At 52.9% G+C, this 22,962-nt stretch overlaps 1 protein-coding gene across 4 annotated transcripts in view; it reads right to left on the reverse strand.

The window, feature by feature from the left end:
- DENND2D (DENN domain containing 2D) overlaps window positions 1–13,988 on the reverse strand; it is a 35,894-nt gene extending 21,906 nt beyond the window's left edge. Inside the window, exons 1-5 of one of the 4 annotated variants that reach the window (XM_038749130.1) lie at window positions 8,896–8,933; window positions 7,821–7,952; window positions 7,125–7,303; window positions 4,535–4,647; window positions 1,500–1,569 (exon numbers count right to left, since the gene is read on the reverse strand). In XM_038749130.1, coding sequence (XP_038605058.1) covers window positions 1,500–1,569; window positions 4,535–4,647; window positions 7,125–7,303; window positions 7,821–7,884 — 426 coding nt within the window. In that variant the 5' untranslated portion in view covers window positions 7,885–7,952; window positions 8,896–8,933. Of the gene's footprint in view, window positions 1–1,499; window positions 1,570–4,534; window positions 4,648–7,124; window positions 7,419–7,820; window positions 7,997–8,895; window positions 8,934–13,894 lie in introns of those variants that run through there. The other 3 variants (XM_038749132.1, XM_038749131.1, XM_038749128.1) reach the window with 3 other exon arrangements.
- Window positions 13,989–22,962: the final 8,974 nt, after the last annotated feature.

Below are 22,962 nucleotides of genomic sequence, written 5' to 3' on the forward strand. Positions count from 1 at the left end.
GGTGGGGCAGAGGGCGGAAAGTCCCCCACATGCACACACACTTAGAAAGAGCTCTTGAGTTAGGTCAGTGACCAGAAGAGGGAACATGATGAGCAATACTGACAGTTTTTCCTTTGGAATGCCGACCCCTCACCTGCTGCCCTGAGAGAGCCGGCAGGGAGAAACATGACCGGATGACACCAGCAGTCGGAGCAGAACCACGATCGGACCCTGGAAGTCCAAATCCCAGCCCTCCAGGGATAAACTCCTGATGGGAGTTACATGGCCACCACCCCCGCCCCGAGCTCAAAGCCTTATTGAAGGCACATCCCCATCCAGAAGCCTTCCCTATGTTCTCATTTCCTCTCTTCCCAGTCTCTCCTGCGTTACCCTGACTTCCTCCCTTTTTTCACTGCCCACTCCCCCTCAACGCATGTCCATATCCCTGATTTATTTAAATTAATGTTTGTCTACCCCTCTAGATTGTAAGCTCACTGTGGGCAAGAAATATGTCTGTTATATTGTTGTGTTGTACTCTCCCAAGTGCTTGGTACGGTTCCCTGCACACAGTAACCACTCAATAAATAGGACTGATTGATTGATTGACCGACCAACTGGGACAGACGGAAAGACTGGGTTTCCCTAATGAGGAGGACACTGAGCTACCTCCCTGCCACCAGATAATAATTAGTAATTATGACATTTGTTAAGCGCCTACTATGTGCCGGACATTGAACTAAGCGCTGGGGTGGATACAAGCAAATTGGGTGGACACGGTCTCTGTCCTACATAGGGCTCATGGTTTTAATCCCCATTTTAAAGACGAGGCACAAAGAAATGAAGTGACTTGTCCAGGGCCACACAACAGACAATTGGCAGAGACGGGATTGGAACCCATGACCTTCTGACTCCTAGGTCTATCCAGTACACCACGCTGCTTCTCCGAGGGCTGTAGTTCTACCCGAGACCAGCGTGGCCAGGTTGTAGAGGAGTTGGGCAGCTGTGGAGGGAGGAGTCAGGAAGTCTATTGTACTTACTGAGTGCAGGGTACTGTACTAAGCTCTTGGAAGAGTACAGTAAAACAGTAAAAAAACATATTCCCTGCCCACAATGATCTTATAGTCTAGGGAGGGAGGCAGACATTAATATAAATAAATAACTTGCAGATACGAACATAAGTGTTGTGGGGTTGGGAGGGGGGATGAACAAAGGGAGCAAGTCAGGGCGACAGAAGGGAGTGGAAGAAGAGGAAAAGAGGGTTTTTGTGGGAACTTTCCGGGTTCGGTTCCGGCTTCTGAGTTTTGACTGAGGGTGCGATTCCCCACAGCCTCATCTTCCTCACGGCCTTGGACCTGGGGTCAAGTCCAGGCCCAGGGCCCTGCCCGGTCAGACCCTCCCAAAAGACCCCTGCCTGGCTTTCCCTCTGCTCTCCGCCCGCACCCCCACCATCGCTCAGCTCAGGGTGGAACAGATGCAGGAGAGGGGCAGGCCGGGAGGTCCCACTCGGGTTGGGTCAGTACCAGAAGCCGCCTGCAGTATCCGATCTTCCGGCTCCCGTCCACGTTGGTCAGAACGAAGGAAAACGTTTCACTGAAAAGAGCAGAAAATGTTTCCTCTACAAACTCTCCATGTGGGGAGTGGGCAAAGAAGGGAGAGGAGCCCAAGCGCTTAGTACAGGGCTCCTCACAAAGTAAGCGCTTGATAAATACGATTGAATGAATGAGGTGGGGCCTGGGATGCCCTTCCTCGACAGGGACTTCTGAGCCCCACCTGAGACCCCCTGGCTGGCCAGGCCCCAGAGTCACTGGCCATCATATCCCTGGACCCCGGGCTCTACTCTCTAGAGACCCTGCCTTCACCCCAGGGCCTTGCCCCAAGTTGTAGACCTCAGAGCTGAGTTTGGTGTAGTGCCCACGAGCATCTCCCAAGCGCTTAGTACAGTGCTCTGCACATGGTAAGCGCTCAATAAATACGATTGATGATGATGATGATGATGATCTCCCCGAGGAGCTAAGGCAGATCTCGCCTCGGCCCCCTTCCAGGCTGCCCCAGCTGGGTCTCCCTGGCAGTGTCCTTGGGAAATGGACATTGGGCAGGGCCTGCTCCAGTGCCAGCTCAGGCCCCCAGCAGGACTGATCCCGGCTCTACCAGTTGCCGGCTGTGCGACCTTGGGCAAGTCACTTAACTTCTCTGTGCCTCAGTTTCTTCAAATGTAAAATGGGGATTAAATCCTACTCCCCATGTGAGGCCCATGTGGGACAGGGATTGTGTCCAAACTGGTAAACTTGTATCTACCCCAATGCTTGGAATGGTGCTTGACACACAGTAAGTGCTTAACAAATACCATAAAACAAACAACTATATGTTCACTTCCAGAGAAGGAGGAAGAGGAATAATAAGAAGAAGAATGTTGATATGTTAAGCGCTTACTATTCAATTGCATTTATTGAGCGCTTACTGTGTGTAGAGCACTGTACTAAGCGCTTGGGAAGTACAATTTGGCAACATATAGAGACCGTCCCTACCCAACAGCGGGCTCACAGCTTACTATGTGTCAGGCACTGTTCTAAGTGCTAGGGAAGATACAAGATAATCCGGTTGGACACAGTCCCTGTCCTATAGAGGGTTCACAGTCTTAATATCTATTTTACAGGTAAGGGAATTGAGGTCCAGAGAAGTTAAGTGACTTCCCCAAGGTCACACAACAGATGAGTGGGAGAGCCGGAATTGCAACCTATGTTCTTTTCACTCCCAGGTCTGGGCTCTACTCACTAGGCCACACTGCTTCTGACTTGTGGTTACACCCACAGGCTGCTGGGAACTGGTAGTCTCAGCAGTGTGGTGGCATTGGGGAAATCACCAGGGGCTGCACCCTGACCTCCCTCCTAACCTGAGATATCTGACACAGAGGGCCCGACTCACACTTCCTCCCCTCACAGCTCTACTAAAAGCTCACCTCTTCCAGGAGATCTTCCCAGACTAAGCCCCCCTTTTTCTCTGCTCCCCCACCGCATCGCTCTGACTCCCTTTGCTCTAACTCCCTCCCCGCCCCACAGCACTCTTGTATACATGTCCATATTTATAATTATAATTCTACTTACTTTTATTAATGATGTATATATAACTATAATTCTACATATTTATAATGATGCTACTGGTGCCTATTTATTTGTTTTGATGTCTGCCTCCCCCTCTTCTAGACTGTGAGCCCCTTCCTCTCCCCTTCCTGTCTTCCCAGACTGAGCCTCTTCCTTCCTCTCCCCCCGTCCCCCTCTCCATCCCCCCCATCTTACCTCCTTCCCTTCCCCACAGCCCCTGTATATATGTATATATGTTTGTACATATTTATTACTCTATTTAACTTGTACATATCTATTCTATTTATTTTATTTTGTTAGTATGTTTGGTTTTGTTCTCTGTCTCCCCCTTTTAGACTGTGAGCCCACTGTTGGGTAGGGACTGCCTCTATATGTTGCCAATTTGTACTTCCCAAGCGCTTAGTACAGTGCTCTGCACATAGTAAGCGCTCAATAAATACGATTGATGATGATGATGATGTGAGCCCGTTGTGGGCAGGGATTGTCTCTATTTGTTGCTGAACTGTACTTCCCAAGTGCTTAGTTCAGTGCTCTGCACACAGTAAGCGCTCAATAAATATGATTGAATGAATGAATGAATGAGTGACTGAGATCAGGGAGCCCTCAGGTCCAACACAACAGGGTTCATCTTGTAGCGGGTTCACCCGGTCTTGAAAAATCTAGGCCCAGGGGAGCCACATACATAATTGGACAAGATGGTCACAGAATGCCTAGTCTGGGGGAGTAAAGAGGGAGAGCCCAAGGTTAAGGTTAAGGGTGAGGAGGGCAGTATCCGGGGTATCTGGAGAAGGGGCACAGGGTCAGAGCCTGCTCCAGGGGCGAAGAGGATGGTATCTGGGCTATCCAGTGAGGGGGCTCCAGGTCAGAGCCTGCTCCAGGGATGAGTGGGGACAGTACCCGGGGTATTCAGTGAGGGGGCCCAGGATCAGAGCCTGCTCCAGGGATGAGTGGGGACAGTACCCAGGGTATTCGGTGAGGGGGCCCAGGATCAGAGCCTGCTCCAGGGATGAGTGGGGACAGTACCCGGGGTATTCGGTGAGGGGGCCCAGGATCAGAGGCTGCTCCAGGAATGATTGGGGGCATTATGTGGGATATCCGGTCAGGGGGCCCAGGGTCAGAGCATGTTCCAGGGGTGAAGAGAATGCAACCTGGGGTATCCAGTGATGGGGCCCAGAGTCAGAGCCTGCTCCAGGGATGAGTGGGGGCAGAACTGGGGTATTTGGTGAGGGGGCCCAGTGTCAGAGCCTTCTCCAGGGGCAAGGAGGGCGGTACCTGGGGAATTCGGTGAGGGAGCCCAGTGTCAGAGCCTTCTCCAGGGGCAAGGACGGTGGTACCTGGGGAATTCAGTGAGGGGACCCAGTGTCAGAGCCTTCCCCAGGGGCAAGGAGGGTGGTACCTGGGGAATTCAGTGAGGGGCCCAGGGTCAGGGCCTTCTCCAGTGGCAAGGAGGGCAGTACCTGGGGAATTTGGTGACAGGAGCCCAGTCGTTGCCGTCAGGAAAGCAGAACAAGGGGATGGCACCAAGTAGTCGCTCCTCCTCCTCCAATTGGCCCCGGAGCATGTTCTCCCGCTGCAGGGTGGGGGGAAGGGCAGGCCAGAGCAGGTGACCGGAGGGGCACTCGGTGGCTGGGTGGCCCCATGGTGGACACAGGGACCCTGACCCCCCAGACTCAGCTGCCGACCCCACAACCCCACCTAGACTTGTAAGCTCCTTGTGGGCAGGGAACATGTCTATAATTACTCTCCCCGCATTCAGAGTCTTATTAAAGACACAGCTCCTCCAAGAGGCTTTCCCTGATTAAGCCCTCCTTTCCTCTTCTCCCTCTTCCTTCTGCATCACCTTGATGTGCTCCCTTTACTCATCTCCTCTCCCAGCCTCACAGCACTCATGTCGACATCTGTAATTTTTTTTAATTTCTATTAATTTCTGTCTTCCCCTCTAGACAGCAAGCTCCTCTGGGCAGGGAATGTATCCGATATATTGTTATAATGTACTCTCCCAAGGGCTCATTACAGTGCTCTGTTCACAGTAAGTGCTTAGTAAATACAACTGACTGATTACCAACTCTGTTACATTGCTCTCTCCCAAGCATCTAGTACAATGCTCTGCACACAGTAAATGTTCCATAAATACTGTGAGCCCCACATAGGATGGGGACTGTGTCCAACCCGATTTGCTTATTTCCACAGCACCTGGCACATAGTAAGCATTTAACAAATGCCATAATTATTATTATTAGTATTACCACTGATCGACTGATTGATCGATCCTGCCCACCTCCCAGCCAGGGCCCAGCATCAGAGCTTCCTCGGGCCCAGTTCTACCCTGCGACAACAATCTACTTCTGGGCTCACTGGGCCCTGCTGCCTTCCCAGCCTGGGGGTGTCACATGGCTCCAAGGGGAGAGGACTGGTACTTGGGAGACACCAGTCAGTCTGGCTGAAGACCATGGGCTCCCCATCATCATCATCAGTGCTATTTATTGAGTGATTATTACGTGCAGAGCAGCTGCAGAGAAGCAGTGTGGCTCAGTGGAAAGGGCACGGGCTTTGGAGTCAGAGGTCATGGGTTCAAATCCCGGCTCCACCACTTGTCAGCTGTGTGACTTTGGGCAAGTCACTTAACTTCTCTGGGCCTCAGTTACCTCATCTGTAAAATGGGGATGAAGACCGTGAGCCCCATGTGGGACAACCAGATCACCTTGTAAACTCCCCAGCACTTAGAACAATTCTTTGCACATAGTAAGTGCTTAATAAATGCCATTATTATTATTATTATTATTATTATTATTATTATTATGTGCAGAGCACTGAACTAAGTGCTTGAAATACTATCTCTGAGCCGCTGAAGCTGAAAGAGGAGGGTGGGCCACCGGACAAGGGCTGCCAGAAGTCCTGACTAGTGCCGGGAGAAGTCGGGGTTAGGAGGGGTCCTGGGGTCAGGGACATGCTGGCCACCCATTCCAAACAAAAACTCCTCACCATTGGCTTTGAAGCAGTCCATCACCTTGCCCCCTCCTACCTCACTTCTCTCCTCTGCAACCCAGCCCTCACACTTGGTTCCTCTAGCGCTAACCTTCTCACTATGTCTCCATATCGCCTGCCTCACCACTGACCCATGCCCCTCGCCCTCCCTCTTCAAATCCTCCAGACAAATCACTCTTCCCCACATCAAAGTTTTACTGAAGGCACATCTTCTCCAAGAGGCCTTCCCAGACTAAGCCACACTTTTCCTCATCTCCCACTCCCTTCTGCGTCGCCCTGACTCCCTCCATTTTGCTCTTCCCACCCCACTGCCCACCAGCCTTACAGCACTTATGCATATAGCTGTAATTTTATTTATTTGTATTGAAGTCTGTCTTCCCTCCTCTAGACTGCGAGCATGTTGTGGGCAGGGATTGTCTCTGTCTACTGTTGTATTGTTCTTTCCCAAGCACTTAGTACAGTGCTCTGCACACAGTAAGCACTTAATAAATATGAATGAATGAAGCCCTTTGCGTGTAGGACCTGTGCCTATAAATCCTCTATGTATTTAATAATAATAATAATAATAATGGCATTTATTAAGCACTTACTATGTGCAAAGCTCTGTTCTAAGCACTGGGGAGGTTACAAGGTGATCGGGTTGTCCCACGGGGGGCTCACAATCTTAATGCCCATTTTACAGATGAGGTAACTGAGGCCCAGAGAAGTTAAGTGACTTGTCCAAAGTCACACAGCTGACAATTGGCGGAGCCGGGGTTTGAACCCATGACCTCTGACTCCAAAGCCCATGCTCTTTCCACTGAGCCACGCTGCTTTCCCAGTGCTAAGTACTGTGCTTTGCACACAGTGAGCACTAAATACTCTTGTTATTACTGCTACTGGATTGGGGCAGAAAAGCCACGGAGAAGCCAGGGGAGCAGTGGGTGGGCAAGGAATCCCGGATTTGAGCCGATGGGACCCCGGGGCTCTGCCTTAGGAGATAAGATTGACTGGCCCCTTCTCTCATCCTCCTCCCAGCCCCCACCGGGACGGGCAGAGAAAGCCCACCATGGCGCTCCTCACCTTGGGGAACTGGTAGGTGATGGTAGGCTCATAGCAGTCTTCGGAGCGCCTTTTCTTCAGTGAGACCACCACCAGGTATTCGAAAAAGTGCGGACCCCCGGTGTAGGTGTAATGTGGGCGTTCTCCCGGCCCCTGCTCCAGCTCCCTCTTGGCATCTCTGGTGGCCTCCGAAGGGGTTTCTGAAGCCAAGAACCAGAAGCTGGTGAGAATCCCCTTGGCAGCCCTGCCCACCTCTTGGGAGATGGGGGAACAGGGATGGGCACAGCTGGGCAGAGGCGGGAAGACCCCCTCCATCCATATGTTAGTTCAGAGAGGCAGAGAAGCCCGAAGCACATGGAAAGCTAGCCGCCCCTCCACTTAGAGTAACCCCCCAGCTTCAGGGCCGTGGCTGATGGGCTACCTGGGGTCCGGCATAGTTAGAGAGAGCAATGCTAGGAGCAGCAGAAAGGCTAGTGGAGAGCAAGGAGGCCCAATACCAATCCAAAATCAGGGTGCGGGGGAATGGGCCCCCCCCCAACCCCTCAGTTCACTCAGCGACGGTGCCCCCCCAGTACCTACATAGACAGTCTTAGACATCCAGGCAGGGAGAGCAGGCCAGAGCCGGGGAGGGACGGGGTAGCCAAGAATGACGTGGGGGAAGAAGGGAGCAAAGTCCGCTAAGCCTCGGGTCGGCTGGAAGAGCAGAACTATCCAGACCTGCCCGAGACCGGAAGAGCCTGAACACTCGTCTGATTGTCCGTCCGTCCATCTTCTTCGGCATCTGGCGTCCTCGGAGCCGGCCGCAGCCAGGCCCGCCAGCCTCACGGGTGTGCTACGTCCTCCCGACACCTGAGACAAGGGCCGTGCAGGGACTGACCGGGGCAACCCAGAGCTTGGGAACAGAGGGACAGACCGGTCCCCACCCAGGCCCCGGCAGCAGCCCGAGGACATAACCGAACCCCGGAGGCAGCGAGGCCCGGAGGTTGAGAGGGATCATCTGGGGTCGCCACTCTGACCCCCAAGGAGTCTCGGGGCCCAGGCCAGCCAAATCTCGAGACTCCACCGCTCCAAAGAGTGCCCTAATTTAGCCAGTTTACAGGAGCTGGCGGGGGGAGGGGGAGAGCTTCTTCTGGCCCGGGGGATGTTGAGGTATTGCTGCAGAGTGGGGGCTGGGCTGAGGTGTTGGCTGGCATCCGGACTCCACAATCTTGTTTCTTTAGTTAAAAAAAATAAAATAAAAAAGCCCAGAGCTCATTCCTCCCTGTATCTTCCAGGATTTCAGTGTCCTGAGCCAGAGCCCAAGGCCCAGCTGCTACTCCACACAGGCCCCAGGGTCCTCAGCCTGACGAAAGCAAAGCCACAGATGGATTGCCGTTCTCTGTCCAGGGTGGGGGTGGGGGTGTCCCCCCCCTTCCCCTAGCCAGGAGACCCTTCTGGTTATCTTTCAGGGTAATAATAACAGTTAGGGTATTTGTTAAGCGCTTGCTATGAGCCATGCACTATTCTAAGCGCTGGGGTAGATACAAGCTAATCAGGTTGGAGACAGTCCCTGTCCCACGTGGGGCTCACAGTCTCAATCCCCATTTCGCCACTGAGGGCACTGAGGCACCGACAAATGAAGTGACTTGCCCAAGGTCACACATCAGACAAGTGGCGGAGTCAGGATTAGAACCCGTGACCTTCTGAGTCCCAGGCCCCTGCTCTATCCACTATACCATGCCGCTGGGTCACAGAGAAGGTAAATGACAAGTATTCAACCAAGTGAGCCCGTGCCCCCGTTTCTCGGACGCACCTTTCTAGTCCTGCCTCCTCCTGCGGGTGGGAAGGCACCAGGATCCCTGCAGGGTCCCAGTTAGCATTCTCTCTCACGCTCTTCCTTGCTCTCTCTTCCTGAGCTACCCTCAACGCTCCCCTGCGGTTTCCCCAGCTCAGCAGGTTTGGGTCCTTCTGCCCTGCCTCCAGCTCTGTGCCTTGGCGTTCCTCTCTGTCACGTGGACTTCATGTTTGCCTCACTCGGGCCGGAGCTCCTGAGTTTGGGGATTTCCTCCCTGCCTCCGGCCGCTTCCCTCCTCGGCTCCGCTGCTGGCCAGAGCCTGCCTGGAATTCTCTTGGCCCCCTGCCAGAGGAGCCCGAGCCCCGCAGGTTCCACAGAGACCTGACCGGCCGGGGGCTGGGGCCGGGGTCAGGGCCTTGGCCGGTTCAGTCCACAGCCCGCCGCACACTCTAGCCTCAGCTACTCCTGCTACCCGCTCGGATGCTCGTGACCCTTGACCCCTCAGGCGGACCTCCACGGGCCAGCTGGGGGAGAGGCTCACTCCCAAGAGTGGTAGCACCTCGGGATCGCAGAGAGGTCTATTGGCACGATGGTGGCTTGGATCTCCTACTCCTCCCAGGACCACCTCTTCCAGGGCAGGTGAAACCGGGCAGGGGTCTCTCATGGGGTGGAATTAAGGAACTGATAATTCCCATGGAGCCCCAATCAGGTCCTTGGAAATGGCAAAATTAGGTCAGACCCCAAAACCCTGAAGAAAAATTGAGCACCCCCAAAGCTCCTTCCTTCCCACCCAGAAAACTTGGGCCTCCCTAATGGCTCCCTCTTCCACTCCAACCCTCCACCCCGGGAGAAGGAGGAATAAGCCAGGCTCAGTGTGGGGAGGGGCAGTGGGGGGACCCAAAGGCAGAACTGAATGTGCCCACAAAACGGAGCCAGCTTGAGGGCGGCCTCAATTTCCCCTCCCTGTTCCCTCTCGGGGTCCTTACTGAATCCAGAGTAAGCGATGTGTCCACGCTGCCGGGGTCAAGGGCGAGGGACTTGGAGAGGAGCCCCCAACCCGAATGAGAGTGGGACAGAGGAAAGGGCCCGAGGAAGACAGAGGGCACTGGGACTGCCCCAACCTGACCTGCCCCTGGATGAAACGGGTGGGAAGAGAAAGGCTCGGCTGGGGAACGTGGTCGGAGCCTGACCCCAGACCTGACGACAGCCCTGGGATCAGGCCCCACCAATTTGGTTTCAACCGAGCCCAGGAGCAAGAGCCGGCTCCTCGGCTGCCCGCTGTCACCCCCTGGGCCCCCGGGCACTAACGTTGGACGGCCGGCTTCGGACCTCTGGCTGCCCAGAGGTGGGGAGACCAGCTAACAGGATTTTGCTAGGATGTGCTGCATGGGCACGTGTAATGTCATGTTATGAAATCCCAAACCTAGAGCCTTTCTCTGGGGGGGACCCCTCCCTCCACCCCCTATTCTAGAATCATCGGGGCCCCCTCCCAGATCCCCGTTCACACAGGCACTGCTCGGGCTGGGGGCTCTAAAAGGTTTGCCCCCTATGCCCACCCATCCCCCTTAACCAAGCGGATCATTCCCTCTACTCCTCCCTCCTTCCCTCACTCACCGGCTGAAGCCTGGAGAGACTGAAGCCAGAAGTCTCAGCTCTGAGCAGGGGAAGGGTTGGGGTTGGGGGCAGGCGGGGAGGCGGGGAAAGAGCCACTGCCCTGCCCCCTGACTTAGCAAGAGCCACCCTGAGGCCTGGAGGCCTGGCAAAACCCAGGCAAGGCTGTGACGCATAGCACGCATTGCATACATTCCGCCTCTGCTCTGATTAGAGCTCTGTCCAATTAATAATAATTAGGGCATTGGTGAAGCATTTCCTCTGTGCCAAACACTATACTAAGCATCAGGATGGATACAATATAAGTAGATCGGACCTGTCCACATTCCTGCATTCATTCACTCCATCGTGTTTATTGAGCACTCAGCGTGGCTCAGTGGAAAGAGTACGGGCTTTGGAGTCAGAGGTCAGGGGTTCAAATCCCGGCTCCGCCAATTGTCAGCTGTGTGACTTTGGGCATGTCACTTAACTTTTCTGTGCCTCAGTTACCTCATCTGTAAAATGGGGATTGAGACTGTGATCCCCCTGTGGGACAACCTGATCACCTTGTAACCTCCCCAGCATTTAGAACAGTGCTTTGCACATAGAAAGCACTTAATAGATGCCATCAGTATTTGTATTAAGTGATTGGGAGAGTACAATATAACAATAAACAGACACATTCTCTTCCCACAGCAGGACCACATGGGGTTCCCAGTCTAAGGTAAGCAGAGAAGTAATAACAATAATAATAATTGCGGTATTTGTTAAGCACTTACTATGTACCAGGCACTAAACTAAGCGCTGGGCTGGATACAAGCAAATCAGGTTGGACACAGTCCCTGTCCCATATCGTGTTCACAGTCTCAATCCCCATTTTACATGAGAGAACTGAGGCACAGAGAAGTAGGGTGACTTGCCCAAGGTCACACAGCAGATACGTGGTGGAGCCGGGATAAGAACCCATGACCTTCTGAGTCCCAGGCGGCTGCTCTATCCACTACGTCATGGCGCTGGGTCACAGAGAAGGTAAGTGACAAATGTTCAGGTGAGGGAGCCCATGCGCTGTCTCTTGAAGGCATCTCTCCCCACCACTCTCTAGCAAGGCCCCTCCTACTTGGGGCACATTTTCCACCTCAAGGGCAAGACTCTGCCCCAACCCCCAGCGCCGGCTCCGACACTCATTTGGCTGAAGGCCTGGGACAGGCCACAGCCCGGCAGGAAGTGGGAACCTGGGTGAGGGGTGAAAGCGAAGAAGGAGGTCAAAGGAGGAAGGAGGGCACACAGCTCCATTCCTCTGGGCAGGAAGCCAGCCTCCACACCTCCGACAGGTAAGACCGGCTGCTCTGCCCACTAGCTGCTGGCAAAGGCCCTCCCAGCCACACCTGGGGACAAAGGGACCTCAGCTTGGGCCACCACGTCACACTGGCCTTCCCCTACACTGCATAGCCTGAATGGGACTCAATCCCACGCTGGAGGCAGCCTGAACCGGGCTCAGCTTGGCCCGGGCACCATCCCCGCACACGGCCAGGACTGGGCAAAGTCAGGACAGGGTACAGTCACCCTACTCCCCACCCAAGGGCCTGGTTTCCTGAGATCGGTTCCTTAATCCCTCAGTCTGCTCTGGTCTGTTTCTCCTCTGGTTGTCTCACCTTTCTCTCTCTACCAGCCAAAGCAGGCAGGAGGAATCCCAACAGAGGAGACAAGTGCAAAACGCATGTTGGAGCTCTCTGAGCAAAAAAGGGGCTGACAGCGAGAGAGGCAGAATGAGACAGAGAATGGGTGACAGGAAGACAAACAGTAACCACTAACAAATAGCATAATTGTTGTTACTATAGAATGATAAAGATGGACAGAGAGAGAGAGAACCATCCATTCATTCGTTCGATCATATTTATTAAGTGCTTACTCTGTGAAGAGCACTGTACTAATGCTTAGGAGCGTACAATACAACAATAAGCAAACACATGCCCTGCCCACAATGAGCATACAGTCTAGAGGGGGAGAGATAGACAGCAATACAAATAAATTACAGCTATGTAAATAAGGATTGCGGATATGTAAATAAAAATTACAGACATGTACGTAAGAATTACAGATATGCACGTAAGACCAGAAATAGGCAGGCCGAGAGTCACGCAAAGAAAGGCAATCAGGCATATTTATTGATCACTTACTTTGTGCAAGGCACAGTACTAAGAGCTTGGGAGAGAACAACACAATATAACAGACACATTTCCTGCCCACAAGAGCTTACAGTCTGGAGGCAGCCACGCAGAGAGAGTCAGACATGCAGACAGGGTCAGAGATGGGCAGAGAGGGCCAGATGAAAGGGGCAGAGAGGGCCAGGCAGGGGCAGAGAGGGACAGATGGGGGCAGAGAGGGACAGATGGGGGCAGAGAGGGACAGAGAGGGGCAGGCAAGGCCAGACAGGGGCAGAGAGGGGCAGACAGGGCCAGACAGGGGCAGAGAGGGGCAGACAGGGCCAGAGAGGAGCAGACAGGGCCAGAGAGGAACAGAGAGGGGCAGACAGGGCCAGACAGGGGCAGAGAGGGGCAGACAGGGCCAGAGAGGAGCAGACAGGGCCAGAGAGGAACAGAGAGGGGCAGAGAGGGCCAGACAGGGGCAGAGAGGGCCAGAAAGGGGCAGAGAGGGCCAGACAGGGGCAGAGGGGGCCAGACAGGGGCAGAGGGGGACAGGGAGGGGCAGAGGGGGACAGGGAGGGGCAGAGAGGGACAGGGAGGAGCAGACAGGGCCAGAGAAGAGCAGACAGGGCCAGACAGGGGCAGAGAGGGACAGGGAGGAGCAGACAGAGCCAGACAGGGGCAGAGAGGGACAGAGAAGAGGAGACAGGGCCAGACAGGGGCAGACAGGGGCAGAGAGGGGCAAATAGGGCCAGACAGGGGCAGAGAGGGACAGAGAGGGACAGACAGGGGCAGAGAGGGGCAGAGAGGGGCAGAGAGGAGCAGACAGGGACAGACAGGGGCAGAGAGGGGAAGAGAAAGTCAGACATGGCCAGAGAGAGTCAGTTATGGCCAGAGAGAGTCAGATATGGGCAGAGAGAGTCAGACACGGCCAGAGAGAGTCAGATATGGGCAGAAAGAGCCAGACATGGGCAGGGAGAGCCAGACATGGGCAGGGAGAGCCAGAGAGGGGCGAAAGATGGGCAGAAAGAAAGAGTGAGAGACGGTCAAGAGCCTGGTGGGGGAAGGGGGAAGCTAGGAGGGGGGAAGGAAGGGACGGTTGGGCGGAGGGTCCGTGGACTGGGCAGCTCCCTGCCCTCTTCGGTGCCCTGGCGAGCTCCGGGGAGGCGGGGGCTCGGAGCTGGTGACCCGAGGACCCTGCCCCTTCCTCCTCCTCCTCCTCCTCCTCCTCCCTGTGCCCCCTGCCCCCTGGCCCCTGCGCCCAGCCCAACCCCGGCACTGACCCCTGCGGCGGCTCTTCAGCCGGAGGCTCTCTCGGAAGCGGCGGCTCAGCTCCATGGCCGAGCCCCGCCGGGCAGTGCCCTGCGGTGCAGTGGGCAGTGCCCTGCGGTGCACTGCGATGCGAGGCAGTGCGATACGCTGCGATGCAGTGCAAGGCGAGGGGCCCCGCCCCCAGCTTTCATTTTCGCCGGGTGGGAGGGCCCTGCTTGGGGAGGGAGGGGACTGCGGAAGACGCCACCGCACCTGGCCCAGTGATCCCGCCCCCCTCACCTGCCCCGGGCCCCCTCCTCCCCCCAGCCAGCCGTGCCCGTTATAATAATAATAATAATGATGGCATAGACTGTGGGCCCGTTGTTGGGTAGGGACGGTCTCCTTTCCAAACTCCTTGAGCGAGTCGTCTACACGCGCTGCCTCGAATTCCTCAACACCAACTCTCTCCTCGACCCCCCTCCAGTCTGGCTTCCGTCCCCTACATTCCACGGAAACTGCGCTCTCAAAGGTCACCAATGACCTCCTGCTTGCCAAATCCAACGGCTCCTACTCTGTCCTAATCCTCCTCGACCTCTCAGCTGCCTTCGACACTGTGGACCACCCCCTTCTCCTCAACACGCTATCTGACCTTGGCTTCACAGACTCCGTCCTCTCCTGGTTCTCCTCATCTCTCCGGTCGTTCATTCTCAGTCTCTTTTGCAGGCTCCTGCTCCCCCTCCCATCCCCTTACTGTGGGGGTTCCCCAAGGTTCAGTGCTTGGTCCCCTTCTGTTCTCGATCTACACGCACTCCCTTGGTGACCTCATTCGCTCCCACGGCTTCAACTATCATCTCTACGCTGATGACACCCAGATCTACATCTCTGCCCCTGCTCTCTCCCCCTCCCTCCAGGCTCGCGTCTCCTCCTGCGTTCAGGACATCTCCATCTGGATGTCTGCCCACCACCTAAAGCTCAACATGTCGAAGACTGAACTCCTTGTCTTCCCTCCCAAACTTTGCCCTCTCCCTGACTTTCCCATCTCTGTTGACGGCACTACCATCTTTCCCGTCCCATAAGCCCACAACCTTGGTGTCATCCACGACTCCGCTCTCTCATTCACCCCTCACTTCCAAGCCGTCACCAAAACCTGCCGTTCTCAGCTCCGCAACATTGCCAAGATGCGCCCTTTCCTCTCCATCCACACCGCTACCCTGCTCATTCAAGCTCTCATCCTATCCCGTCTGGACTACTGCACCAGCCTTCTCTCTGATCTCCCATCTTCGTGTCTCTGCCCACTTGAATCCATATTTCATGCTGCTGCCCGGATTGTCTTTGTCCAGAAATGCTCTGGGCATGTTTCTCCCCTCCTCAAAAATCTCCGGTGGCTACCAGTCATTCTGCGCATCAGGCAGAAATTCCTCACCCTGGGCTTCAAGGCTGTCCATCCCCTCGCCCCCTCCTACCTCACCTCCCTTCTCTCCTTCTCCAGCCCACCCCACACCCTCCACTCCTCTGCCACTAATCTCCCCACCATGCCTCGTTCTCGCCTGTCCCACCATCGACCTCCGGCCCACGTCATCCCCCGGACCTGCAATGCCCTCCCTCCGCCCATCCACCAAGCTAGCTCTCTTCCTCCCTTCAAGGCCCTACTGAGAACTCACTTCCTCCAGGAGGCCTTCCCAGACTGAGCCCCTTCCTTCCTCTCCCCCTCGTCCCCCTCTCCATCCCCCCATCTTACCTCCTTCCCTTCCCCACAGCACCTGTATATGTGTATATATGTTTGTACATATTTATTACTCTATTTATTTATTTATTTATCTTGTACATATCTATTCTATTTATTTTATTTTGTTAATATGTTTGGTTTTGTTCTCTGTCTCCCCCTTCTAGCCTGTGAGCCCACTGTTGGGTAGGGACTGTCTCTATATGTTCCCAACTTGTACTTCCCAAGTGCTTAGTCCAGTGCTCTGCACACAGTAAGCACTCAATAAATACAATTGATTGATTGATTGCCAACTTGTACTTCCCAAGCGCTTAGTACAGTGCTCTGCACACAGTAAGCGCTCAATAAATGCGTTCATTCATTCATTCAATTGTATTTATTGAGCGCTTACTGTGTGCAGAGCACTGGACTAAGTGCTTGGGAAGTACAAGTATTTATTGAGTGCTTACTGTGGGTAGAGCACTGTACTAAGCACTTGGGAAGCACAAGTTGGCAACATTTAGAGACAGTCCCTACCCAACAGAGGGTTCACAGTCTAGAAGGGGGAGGCAGACAACAAAACCAAACATATTAACAAAATAAAATAAATAGAATAAATATGTACAAGTAACATTAATAAATAAATGAGTAATAAATATGTACAAACATATATACATATATACAGGTGCTGTGCGGAGGGGAAGGAGGTAAGGCGGCGGAATGGGGAGGAGGGGGAGATGTGATTGAATGAATGAATGAATGAATTAACCGCTTACTGTGTGCGAGGCAAGGCATTGTTCTAAGCGCTGGATTATTATTATTATTATTAATAGTATTTACAGAGCACCTACAGACTGCAGAGCACTGGGCTAAGCACTTGGGAGAGTACGATTGGAAAGCAGCATGGAAGAGTGGACACAGCGAGGGCCTGGGAGACAAAAGGTCAAAATGATAATGATGGCATTTGTTAAGCGCTTACTACGTGCGAAGCACTTTTCTAAGTGCGGCGGTTTGGGGAGGGGTTACAAGGTGATCAGGTTGTCCCACGGGGGGCTCACAGTTTTCATCCCCATTTTCCAGATGAGGGAACTGAGGCACAGAGAAGTGAAGTCACTTGCCCAAAGTCACACAGCTAAGTGGCAGAGTCAGGATTAGAACCCATGACCTCTGACTCCCAAGCCTGGGCTCTTTCCACTGAATAATAATAATGATGGTATTTGTTAAGCGCTTACTATGTGCCAAGCACTGTTCCAAGCACTGGGCACTTTTCTAAGTGCTGGATATATGGTATTTGTTGAGCACTGTTTTGAGCGCTGGGGAGGTTATAAGGTGATCAGGTTGTCCCACGTGGGGCGCACAGTCTCAATCTCCATTTTACAGATGAGGGAACTGAGGCACAGAAAAGTTAAGTGGCTTGCCCAAGGTCACACAGCAGACAAGTGGCAAAGTAGGGATTAGAACCCACATCCTCTGACTTCCAAGCCCGGACTCTTGCCACTGAGCCATGCTGCTTCTCTAAATCAAGCGCTTAGTACAGTGCTGTGCACACAGTAAGCGCTCAATAAATACGATTGAATGAATGAATGAAAAAGGCATGGGTTCTGATCCTGGCTCTGCCACTTGTCTGCAGTGTGGCCTTGGGCAAGTCACTTCACTTCTCTGGGCCTCAGTGACCTCATCTGGAAAATGGGGATTAAGAGTGGGAGCCCCACGTGGGACAGGGATTGGGTCCAACCCGATTTGCTTGTATCCACCCCCTTGCTTAGTACAGTGCCTGGCACCTGTAAAATGGGGATTAAAACTGTGAGCCCCACATGGGACAACCTGATTATCTTTTAGCTACCCTTACACTTAGAACAGTGCTTGAGGCACTTAACAAATACCACAATTATTATTATATTATTATTATTATTATTAAAATATAACAATATAACAGACACATTCCCTGCCCACAATGAGATTGCAGTCCAGAGGGGGAGACACACATTAATAGAAATAAATAAATTATGGCTGTGGACACAATAATTATAATAATAATAGTACTTGTCAAGCACTTATTCTTTCCTTCATTCATTCAATCATATTTATTCAGCGCTTACTGTGTGCAGAGCACTGTACTAGGCACTTGGGAAGTACAAGTTGGCAACATATAGAGACGGTCCCTAACCAACAATGGGTTTTTTATGTGCCAAGCACTGTTCTAAGCGCTAGGGTAGATACAAGGTAATCAGATTGTCCCATGTGGGACTCAAAGTCTCAATCCCCATTTTACAGATGAGGTAACTGAGGCGCAGAGACATTAACTAAGAGAAGTGGAGAGGCAGCGTGGCTTAGTGGAAAGAACCTGGGCTTGGGAGTCAGAGGTCATGGGTTCTAATCCCCCTTCTGCCACTTGTCAGCTGTGTGACTTTGGGCTAGTCACTTCACTTCTCTGGGCCTCAGTTCCCTCATCTGTAAAATGGGATGAAGTCTGTGAGCCCTACGTGGGACACCCTGATTACCTTATATCTACCCCAGTGCTTAGAACAGTGCTTTGCACATAATAAGCGCTTAACAAGTGCCATTATTATTATTATAAGTTCTATGGGGCAGGGAGGGGGATGAATAAAGGGAGCAGATCAGGGAGACGTAGAGGGGAGTGGAAGAAGAGGAAAGGGTGGCTTAGTTAGGGAAGGCCTCTTGGAGGAGATGAGCCTTCAATAAGGCTTTGAAGGAGGGGAGGGTGATTGTCTGTGGGATATGAAGTGGAAGGGTGTTCCAGTCCAGAGGCAGGACGTGGGCGAAAGGTCGGGTGTGAGATAGGCGAGATAGAGGTTCAGGGAGAAGGTCGGCATTGGAAGAGCGAAGACTGTGTGGGCTGGGCTGGAGTAGGAGAATAGCAAGGTGTGGTAGGAGGGGGCAAGGATGGTATTTGTTAAGCGTTTACTATGTGCAAAGCACTGTTCTAAACGCTGGGGAGTTTACAAGGTGATCAGGTTGTAACAGGGGCTCACAGTTTTAATCCCCATTTTACAGGTGAGGGAACTGAGGCACAGAGAAGTGAAGTGGCGGGCCCAAAGTCACACAGCTGACAGTTGGCAGAGCCGGGATTTGAACCCCTGACCTCTGACTCCAAAGTCCGGGCTCTTTTCACTGAAATACACTGCTTCTCTAATGGGTGGATGGGTTCAGCGCTTAGTACAGTGCTTGGCACATAGTAAGTGCTTAACAAGTACTATCTTTTAAAAAAACCCAACACTGGAGGTTCTCAAGGAGTAGGGAAACATGGCCCATACGCTTTTGCCAAAAAATGATCGTGGCAGCAGAGTGAAGCCCTTCCCTCCCCTGCCTTCTCCTTCCTGGGAGCCCCTCCCCGCCATCCTTACCTGCCCTGGGAGCCCCCTCACCTGTTCTGGGAGCCCCACCCCCTCACCCGGTAACCCCTCTCCCCCTCAACTGCGGTAGGACCCCCACCCCCAGCCCCCCACTCAGCACAAACAGGCCTCCCAAGACTACGCCCCCTTTTCTTCTGCTCCTCATCCCCCTCCCCATCACCCCTACTCCGCTGCTCTGCTCTACCCCCCTCCCCACCCCACAGCACTGGTGTATATTTGTACATATGCATTATTCTATTTATCTTATTAATGAGGTGTATATATCCATAATTCTGTTAATATTGTTGCTACTGATGCCTGTCTTCTTGTTTTGTTTTGTTGTCTGTCTCCACCGTCTAGACTGTGAGCCTGTTGTTGGGTAGGGATTGTCTCTGTTGCTGAATTGTACTTTCCAAGTACCTAGTACAGTGTTCTGCACACAGTAAGCGCTCAATAAATACTATTGAATTGAATGAATGAATAAATGAATGACATTCCTGGGATCCGAGGGGCTGGCCGGCCTAAGTCTGGCGGGGTTGGGGGAGGAGTAATAATAATAATAATAATAATGGCATTTATTAAGTGCTTACTATGTGCAAAGCACTGTTCTAAGCGCTGGGGAGTTTACAAGGTGATCAGGTTGTCCCACGGGGGGGGGCTCACAGTCTTAATCCCCATTTTACAGATGAGGGAACTGAGGCCCAGAGAAGTGAAGTGACTTGCCCAAAGTCACACAACTGACAAGTGGCGGAGCTGGGATTTGAACCGATGACCTCTGACTCCAAAGCGCGGGCTTTTTCCACTGAGCCACGCTGCTTCCCCTAGTCACACTGCTTCCCCTAGTAAGCACCGAGTAAGCCCGGTGTGGGCAGGAATTCTCTCTCTCTATTGCTGAACTGTACTTTCCAAGTGTTCAGTACAGTGTTCTGCACACAGTAAGCGCTCAGTAAATACAATTGAATGAATACAGGGACCGCTTCACCTGCCGGGGCCAAAGGCTATCCTCCCCCACAACCGGACTTCACCTCTTCCATCAGCAACAATTTCCCCCACCCCACTTCCCTCCTCATCCCCACTTTGGCCTGGCTCTGTCTGAAGCCCCCAGCCCCTTTCTCTTTCCTTCCCTCAAGCTCCACTTCCTCTAGGCTGCAGCTCTCATCCCCTGCTTCCCTCCTCTCTCTACTCCTCCCTCTCCACCATGTCCTGTCATCCTCCATCCCCCTCATCCATCCCTGCAGTTCCCTGACCTCCACGGCCATGGCAGGTGGGACCCAGGCTGGATCCCGGCTCCTTCCAGCCCAGCAGTGGTGGCAGAGGGGGTGGAGGGCTGGCTCTGAAGGGAGTCGGGCCTGTGTTTCCTCTCCCCACCCCATCTCCCCCTACAAAGACATGGTGAGGGGGAGGCGGAATTCCCCCCACCGCCCCATTCTAGCCTTCCCATTGCTTTTCCTCCTGCTCCTGCCACGGGATGCCCCTGCATACCTGCACCTCAACACCTAAGTTTCACGCACTCCTTGCCATAGCTACAGGGAGGATTGGGGCAAGCCCAGATCCTGACACCTTCCCTACTCCTCAAATACTCCTTGTCTGCCTTGTGACCTTGAGTAAGTCACTTCTCTGGACCTCAGTTCCCTCATCTGTAACATGGGGATTAAGCCCGATGTCAGTCAGCTGTATTTACTGGGCACTTATTGTGTGCAAAGCAGCGTATTAAGCATTTGGGAGAGTACAATGCAACAATAAACAAACATTCCCTGCCCACAACGAAGGACTGTGTCCAACCCAAGTGTCTTGTATCTACCCCAGGGCCTAGAATAATAATCATTATTATTATTATTATGGTATGTGGTAAGCACTTATTGTGTGCCAGGCACTCTACCAAGTAGATACAAGCAAATCAGGCAGTACACAGTCCACATCCCACAGTAGGGTTCACAGTCTTAATCCCCATTTTACAGATGAGGTAACTGAGGCACAGAGAAGAGAAGTGACTTGCCCGAGGTCACACAGCAGTTGAGTGGAGAAGCCGGTTTTGAAACCCAATCCTTCTGATTCCCAGGCCCCTGCTCTAGCCACTAGGCCACGCTGCTTAAGCACTTAGTACTGTGCTCTGCACACAGTAAGCACTCAATCATCATCATCATCAATCGTATTTATTGAGCGCTTACTATGTGCAGAGCAGATAGAGCACTCAATAAATGTGACTGAGGGAATGCATGCTTCTCAAAAGTACCAGTGCCTGCACTCCACAACTCGGAGACGCTGGTATGTCTCCTGCCTTGGCTTCCACAATGGCTTTCCTCTTTTTCTCTCTGTCTCTCCCCTCTGGCTGCTTTATTTAGGTTGTGAATCTCATGCAGGAAAGGGGCTGCATCCTACCTGATTATCTTGAATCTACCCCATCTCTAAGCATTCATTCATTCATTCAATCATATTTATTAAGCGCTTACTGTGTGCAGAGCACTGTACTAAGCTCTTGGGAAGTACAAGTTGGTAACATACAGAGACGGTCCCTACCCAACAACAGGCTCACAGTCTAGAAGAGGGAGACAGACAACGAAACTATTACTTCAATTATTATTATTACTGTCAATCTCTCTCTTCCTGCCATCCTGTTTCCCCGCTATTCGGGTAGTGGGTTCTTCTGTGGTGCAGTACCTCGGGGGTTTTGGTTTTTTTGTTTGTTTGCTTAATGGTATTTGTTAAGCACTTACTAGTTCCTATGGCCTAGGAACTATAGTGAGCACTAGGGTAGATACAAGTTAATCAGCTGGACACAGTCCCTGTCCCATATGGGGCTCTGTCCCAAGGTGACCCTGGGGTACTGGCCATCTCCAGGTCAAATGCTATCTCATGACCATGTGAGCCAGCAGGCAGAACTCAGAAGTGAGGGTGGGATACCACCCCCACAACCCAAACTGCTAGATTTACAGCCCAGGCCGAGAATACAGAAGATGTCCCTCGCCCCCATGCCAATCAAATTAGGTATGGAGGAGCGGGGAGGACAGAGGTTGGATAAACTGAGGCTGGAAGCTGGAATGGCCTAGGAACACAGGTGATAAATGCCTGTCACCTCTGACCTTCAGGGGCAGAACACCGAGACACGCAGCAGCAGTGGCCCACGTGTCTTTCTCTGCCCAGAAGGCCAGATGCCCACTCTGCAACCAGAGCCAACACACTGAGGCAAGGGCTGCGGGACGGGTGAGTGTCTCGTGGGTGGGACCCAGGTGCTCCACTGCGGATGGAGATCATGAGTAGATTCCTCCCATGTAGGTAGGGCACATGGTGAGAGCTAGCCGCCCACCACGTGGCCGGGGAATGGAATGGATTGGTCCCATGTGGGAAAGTAAGTGGATTCGTCCTGTTTCTTCCGACGACTTGACACCTGTCCATGTGTTTTGTTTGGTTGTCTGTCTCCCCCTTCTAGACTGTGAACCCGTTGTTGGGTAGGGACCGGCTCTATATGTTGCCAAATTGTACTTCCCAAGTGCTTAGTACAGTGCTCTGCACACAGTAAGCGCTCAATAAATACAATTGAATGAATGAGTGGGATGTGCACAGGGGTGAGAGCAAGCCGCCTCACCCACGCGTGATTAATGTATGATTGTGTTCCTCCCATTAGGGAAACTCGAATATTGCCAATTGATTACATTCCTCCAGAAAGAGAAGCTCAATCCATTGCCTCTAAACAACTAAATAATTCAATTCACCTCGTGGAATAAATTTTACATAAAACTCAGGCTTTCCGTCCCCGGCCTGCGCGTCTCTGTCTCTCTCTCTCTCTCTCTCTCTCTCTCTCTCTCTCTCTCTCTCTCTCTCTCTCTCTCTTCTATTTCTCTCTCTCTCGCCTGGCCAATTACTGAACGAACCCGTCCCCGGATGACGGGTGATATAAATGGTGATGAGGATGGGATCGGCAATAGGCGACAGAGAGCCGAGAGGGCTGTTTGAATTCCTCGTGGATCAGGGATGGAAACCCCTGAGATGGGACAGCCGCTGGGTGGAGGAGCACTGGGAGGATCTGGACAATCTGATGAGGGAGTTT

This window comes from Tachyglossus aculeatus, chromosome 7 (assembly GCF_015852505.1).
Source record: "Tachyglossus aculeatus isolate mTacAcu1 chromosome 7, mTacAcu1.pri, whole genome shotgun sequence".
NCBI classification, from domain to species: Eukaryota; Metazoa; Chordata; class Mammalia; order Monotremata; family Tachyglossidae; genus Tachyglossus; species Tachyglossus aculeatus.